The 7286-nt window shown below is 37.5% G+C and overlaps 1 protein-coding gene across 1 annotated transcript; it reads right to left on the reverse strand.

The window, feature by feature from the left end:
- Nucleotides 1-1965: 1965 nt before the first annotated feature.
- Nucleotides 1966-7008, reverse strand: LOC121413634 (terminal nucleotidyltransferase 5C-like). The gene has a single exon (XM_041606541.1). The coding sequence runs from the start codon at nucleotides 6771-6773 to the stop codon at nucleotides 5358-5360; it is 1416 nt and encodes a 471-aa protein (XP_041462475.1). The 5' UTR covers nucleotides 6774-7008; the 3' UTR covers nucleotides 1966-5357.
- Nucleotides 7009-7286: the final 278 nt, after the last annotated feature.

Below are 7286 nucleotides of genomic sequence, written 5' to 3' on the forward strand. Positions count from 1 at the left end.
AGCTTTTGCCTGTCCACAAACTACATGTATATTACAAAAAGTAAATTGTATATTGTGTATGTACAGCATGTGTATTAAACTGCTTACACAACATGCCAGCTTACTCCGTAACTTTATACACATGTATCTTTTTGATTTTCCTTTATTTTCAAATACATGTACAATTCGTACAAAATTCTGAAAATCAAGTAAATGTTATTCATTTATTAGACCATCAATAAGTCAGGTACAATGTATTTGCTTCAGGCATACCGATACAGCAATTAATACACACAATTTTCATCAATTTACAATGATTGTCTCTGTAGATACCTACTAGACTAATATTAACCCCCTCCCCCTTTGCCACTTCAGAACTGCATACATTGATTTTATTTTCTCTCTCCTGTTTTGGTCATAGGGGAGGGGTGGGATATTTTATTATTTTCTTGCATGCTGTCGTTAAACATTAATTTCGGTACATCAGAGTGACAGAGTCTGTCATTTACAGACTTTTTCTGAGTCAAGTACTTTGAGAAGAACCTAGTTCTGCAGATAGGTATCCAGTAGGATTGCTGAGGTAGTTTGATAAGAATATGAATAAGACAGAACAAAAAAAAATCAACATTCAGGTTTGCAAAAATAAATCATTAGTCTGACCGTCCTTCCCATCATCTAGATAAAGGAGCATTTCTGATTCTCAACCCGCCACTGTGATGTGTATCTGAGTACAGGGCACTTCACAAGTATCAACTTCTTTGTCGAAAGATAATGATAGCTTTGTGATTTCAAGTTTTTGAAACCAGGGCTTCTCCCCATAATATTGGAGCATGAACACAAAAAAATGCTGAAAGTCATCTTTGTCTGGTGGCCTACTTGCATCAACCATCATCTCTTCACACAGACAACATTTGGAAGCTCAAGGCCCCCATCTTACAAAGAGTTACAATTGATCCAATCAATCGTAACTCTATGGAAATCCTCAGATGATTTTTTTTCAACTGCAGATTTGCAAATGTCTTTTGTAAAACAAGGAACTCCCCAAATTGTCGAGAAATTAATGAATTTATGGATGAACATTCATATCTAGACATTTTTTAACAAATATGCATTTTATAAGTTGATTTTGCTGGCCGTCCATAGTTGCGTTTGATCGGATCACTCGCTACTTTTTGTAAGATGGATATCTAAGCCCAGAAAGAAAAAGATGCCGTCATTAAAAATAATTTACAGTTACTGCTCATAATGTCAAAGTGCTACACTTGGAGTAAAATTCTAGCACTTGATATCTGTAGGCCCTATGTTCTTGCATACAAAATTTGCCCACAACTGGCAACTTTCCAGAAATCATCGAAATACTTACTCTTGCAAATCCTAAATAAAGATGACAGGTAACTTGTACCAAAAAAAAAGAAAGAAAAAAATCCATAATGTACAATGCAATCTGTATCAACATCCTTTCTCTTTGCATATCAACAATCTATGTGCCCTCACAGTAGTGAAGCTCATATTAGTTTTCAATGTACAAATTTTATATGTAGACCATTTTTCTATCACTAATACTTTCAAATTCTCTTTAAAAAATAGCTAAGCAAATACAATAAAATGCACGGAGAGGGTGAAAAAGGGCATATCATAACTTATAAAATGATCTGACAAAGACATGCATGTACATGTACAACTATATTTTCAATAAAGTAGGTGGAATCAGAAAAATAAACAGAATTTGTGAAAGAAAAATAGTCTACTTGAGTAACCCTCTTTATCAGTGCATATTCCTTCCTTCCTGAAGTATTTTCAAACTTTCATCACACACCCAAGACAAATTATTTACATTCATGAAAAATGCTATCAATATCCATCATTCCATGACCAATATACATAACAAAACCAGACAACACCTGTATAATTTCACAAGCAAAGAATAAAGGTGCTCTAATATTATTAATGAGGTTGAGGTTAATGATAAATGGGTTTTTCCCAAAAAAATTGATCATGATCGATTTAAATACCAACCACATGTGCAATTTCATACTTCAAGAGAATTGAAAATCTGGGAAAATCTATTTTCAAATACTGAATATAAAATCTGATCTGACCTCGAATGAAAAGCATAAGATGGAAATTTGAAGCTGAACTTCATATTCTAGGATTGGGCATTTTGAGGGCAAATCTGCATTTTCAATATTTTCTTATATATGTACAAACACAGCTGCTCCGGGAGAATTGAAATTGTGAATCAAGAACATTAACTGATCAGACAACCTTTCCACAAAAAAGGCTACAAAAACCACCTACAAAACTACATACAAAGATAACAACTACCTTGCAATTAAATAGATGCAAACGAGTACCTAACTTTCACAGTTGCACATAAAATTGGTCTCTGTTTCAGTGATATTGCTTTTAAAAGAATCCTAATTTCTGTGACACCGACATCAAAATCTGGATTCTCATTTTGCAAGTTGTATATGTTGCTTCTTCTTTAAGACTTCAAATTAATCATCCTTGCTAAACTGCACAGATTAGTCTTAAATAGCCCATACATTTAGGGGAACAATATTTGCTACAGTATATTGTATGGAAACAGAGTTAAGCATAACTGAGGTGGACTTGACCTTTAAGCCATTGAGCAATGTCCTACATGTATAAAGCCAGAGAATGTAGTTCAGGTCTTAATACCCCCCCCCCCCCATTCCTTGGTAAGTACCTTGGCTCATCTACTTCCAACTCCTTGTTCATGTATGCTTCAATCCCCTGCAATTCTGCAAGCCGTGTTTACAACAAGCCACCTGTTTGAAACTGTCACATTGTGACGTGATACATTTAAAAAAAGCTGGGAGTTCATCTGTCAACCTCAAGTCTGTCGGAAAGTTCAAGCTTCTTCAAGGAAAACAAACTATTCAAAGCCAAAACCCATCTCTTAAAATTAAAGCTGCAAACTGGTCATTGATATTTTGAAACCTGATTGGTGTAAAAAAAATGTTTTCCCAGGGACTCTCAACTCCCCTGGTTTTACACTAGAGTGAACCCAAAACCCCTTAATACCTTAAACCATGGAGCTATTAAACCATAGTAGCTCCATCCTTAAACCTATCTGTTTGTGTATTGTACGGTTGGGAGTGCATCAAAAGGTAAGCTGCTTGTCAATGTCTGAAACTGCATTTTCTTTTCTTCCTTTGATTGTCAATCTCTTAATACCTCTTATTGTCCATGGTACATTGGTCAACATCCAATCAACCATCAAACTGTAATAAGATGCTCTGTTTACAAGCAGCATTAGGATGTAAAATCTAAAAGTAGATTTTCTTTATTTCTAAGCCTACATGTATAGGATAACCGTTTAAAATGTTTGATGAATTTGAAAATAAAAAGAATCTAGGAAATTTAGATTGGAGCCATACACAATTACCTCCATTGCAGCAGAAGCCTAATTTTACAAGGGAATGCTTGAAATCCTTTTAAACCTTAATGTTTCATTTCCATCATCTTTTGAAAAGTGGGCTCTAAACCTAATTAGAGCTGTAGGTCGACATGAAGCCTATATTCGTGACATGTGAATACCACTTAATTCCAATACCATGGTTGTAAAATGTTAATATATCATGCATAAACAGTTTGATAACATTCCTGATTGTATTTTAGAATTTAGGACAACAATGTTCTGATTATTTTTGCAAAGAACACATAAGTTTGCAACAGATATGAAGATTTGGGTCTACATGTAATAAATGATTACTTCATTCATCAGTACTGTATGTAAAATTATGAGGTGGATTTTATGATTAAAAAAAAAACTGTCCAGGATTAAGCCCAATAGGATTTGAAGCTTATACAGCAAAAGATCTTGGCTAATTCTGAGAAACATTACAAGGCACTTAAAACCACTAATAATCAGTCTTCAGTCCCCAGTTCACCCACGCACTTTTGTATCACAGACCATAATGGACGAGTGAGAAGTACCTATTGTTTGCTTGACAAGGGCTAAGGGAGGGTCTACTATACCGAGTTCTGTTTGTGGCTGTCTGAAGCCCCTCACAGGCCAAGGTCCATTCAACAACCAAAGCAATATGAACGCACAAGAGGAGCATTGCACAATCCAGACCTTTAAACCCATTCATTATGTACATAAGCTTCCTGGATTGCTTGTGTAAGGGGGGCTTGTGCAATCATACCAACTGTCAGTTCAGAATTAAAAGGGAAGGAATACCTATTGTTTCACAGCAGTTGATGAATGACCTTCTGCTTCTAAATACTCAGTCAGTCAATATGACCTGTTTTGCAATCATCATGGTTATCCCGATATTGACACATGTAATGCATGTTGAAACAAGACTGCACAAGACCTGAAGAGAAAATTCCCCATTTTAGAGGAAGAAAGGTTGTTGGAATTTCCATGGGTCTTCACCTACAGGCATACATGTAAACAAGTGCAAAGGTAATTTCCATAAAGCCTTACACACTATGAAATTGCAATGTCACTGTTAAAAATTTTGACAGCTCGCTGTGCTATTCAAAACTATCAAATATGTACTGAAGATACTTTTCTGATCTAAATATTCTATTTATATAATTCGTGGTCCCCAAAAATTACAAATTTCCTTTCTGAAAAATATGACAGTTCAGTACCTACATTTTGAGATTTTGTACATTCAATGGACTGATGTACTACAGGTAACAGAATTGTAAGTTCTGTGAACAGAGAAGTTCATAATACTAATGCAATTGCCAGACATCAATTAAGTGCACAAATGTCTTGTGCACCTTGACTGATGTAAACTTTCAGCAAAGTTTGAAATACCGCTATTTCAAGATTTACTGCACATTATTCATGCAAAATCAACCTGAAACTTAGCCAATGTCAAAATGCAAATTTGGACCCCCATTACATGTATTTCGAGGAATCATGGCACTGTCTGTCTGTACCTGGGGTTCGAACAAGTGTACATAAACATGAACATACTATGCAACTATCAGACATCACATTCCATATTACAACATTCTTCTCCGAGACACACACATTTCAATGTTGTAGCAAAGATATCCAGATGTAAATGTAATACTTCTCCTGACCAAGATATGCCACAAACATATCAGTTGGCAGGGAGGGGAAAATAACATTTGAATGGAACCGAAGTTTGCACAAGAATAATACACATTTCATATTGTCCTTTTACAAAAAATTGTCTAACGTGTCTGAACATAAATTGGCAAGTCTGAGTCATAACCAAGAATAAACAGCATTGGATATTTTACATAAAAATATCCATAGTACCTTTTTAAAGCTTTCTGTTCCAAATATTTGAGACAACACAGTCTTAAAAAGTGATGAGGAAAACACAACAGTATCTGTTTTCAGTCAGTCTAGTGGACACTCATTAGTAACAACTAGTCCACCTACAATCAACGTTGTTATTCCTCAACCCATTTTTATAATTATTATTATTATTATTAGGGTCATGTCTGTAGCTATTCATGTGAGGAATGAATCTTGGCTTCCCATTGTAGCTGGAGTTGTAGGCATTGTTCTTTCCCTGTCGGGACTTGAAGGGAATGTTGTTGCGATGTCTTCCTTGACCTCTGTTGCTGTTGTAGTGTTGCTGCTGATGGTGTGGTTGGTGGTACTGTTGATGATGGGAAGGGACGGCAACAGAATGCCAGCTGTTGCTGTGATTGGTGGTGGCGGTGGTAGGAGATGTTGGTGGTGGCGGCACCGCGAATGTGACTGGAAGCTGCGAGTAGAGATTGACCGGTTTCATCGAGGTCGACTGGAACGCGAGTGACCACTGAACACTCTGGGCAAAGTCCGTGATCAGCTTTAGAGTCTGCCGACGCTCATGGCTCATCAGGCACACTGTGCTGGAATCTATGACTCTCCGAAGGATGATCAAATATTCGTACTTATCCACATCTTCCGCAAAGTGCGTGCTCAGATAGCTTTCAAGTTTCTGATGCTGCTGAAGAACATCTGAGAAGTCGATGAAGAATCGAGAACACATGTACCTCTCCATCTTTTTTATCTCATCCTCGCAGGCAGGGCTGTAGTCCCGCGACAAGAGGTTGCAGTACTTGAGCAACCCACCGCCCCGGATCTCTTCCGGATTTCTCGTCGCAATCAACTTATTGTGAAGGTGGTACAAGGCTTCCTCAAAGTTTCCAAAGACACTCTCTCCCACAACAGAAGGATAGAAATGCCTGGTCATGGGCACTTCAGATATCTTCCGGAAGAAGAGAAGAGAATCCAGAACAATCTGGAAGGAATCCACACTGAACTCAAACTGTCTTCTCATTCGATCAACAAACTTCAACTCGATATTCTTGCCAGCCATGTTCAGGAGACTTATCAAGCTCCAGCGGTCATTATCATTGTAGATTTTCACCATTTTCTCCGTGTAAGCTTCCTGCATGGTGCACGATGACATACGTTCCTTATTAACTTCCTTGGGGAGAAAGTTGAGCAGGCATTCGAACACAGCATCACGGATAATTCCTGTGTTTTCCAACTTTGACAGGTCTACTCCAAAAATCAAATCCAAGTCGTTGTACGATTGATTCTCATCCGTACTCAAGATATAGCTAGCTGCACCCCCATTCAATCGAATACATCGGACATCAATGTTGCTGTCAACAAGTTTTTCACGAACATTTTCCACTAAATCCAAGAGAGTAACATCCAAGGTTGGGAAGTTGCCCCTGCCATGCACGTCAACCGGGGTGGTGAGCACCTCGTCCAACCGCACAACCTGCGGGTAGCTAAGCACCTGAAATCGTGCGCCAGACTCGGTGGATGCCATAATAAACTGGAAAAAAACACAATTTCCTGAGGATAATTGTGCGAATCGAAGTGGTCGTGCGACGAAGAATATTAGAAATCACTGTTTAAAGTATGTTTCAAGAGAAAAAAGTCCATATGCTTGACGAAGTTTAGGTTTTCGACTTGTTCACAGCTGCAACATAAGAGGAATGGAGAGAGATTGGTTTTGGAAAACAGCTGTTCAGAATGCGTCGACTGCTGCTGTACGTATTTGGTGCGATGTTGCGACATGTACGTAATTCTCCAGTTGTGACAGCATAATATCCCTCCGCATAAAAGCAACGATAAACTGGAGATTATTTTGACATAATTTCACATTTTTTCGAAAAAGAAGTAATTCTACTATATGATAATGTCATAAGATACTAGAATAATGTAAATAACATTGGTTTTGTCAGAAGTAAAAAGAACCCTATCCGATCTATATTTCGACGATGCGCATAGATTTCCACACTATCCAGTTATCTCGAGAGTAGTGCTTCGGCACTGTCAG

Source organism: Lytechinus variegatus, chromosome 4, assembly GCF_018143015.1.
Source record: "Lytechinus variegatus isolate NC3 chromosome 4, Lvar_3.0, whole genome shotgun sequence".
Lineage (NCBI taxonomy): Eukaryota > Metazoa > Echinodermata > Echinoidea > Temnopleuroida > Toxopneustidae > Lytechinus > Lytechinus variegatus.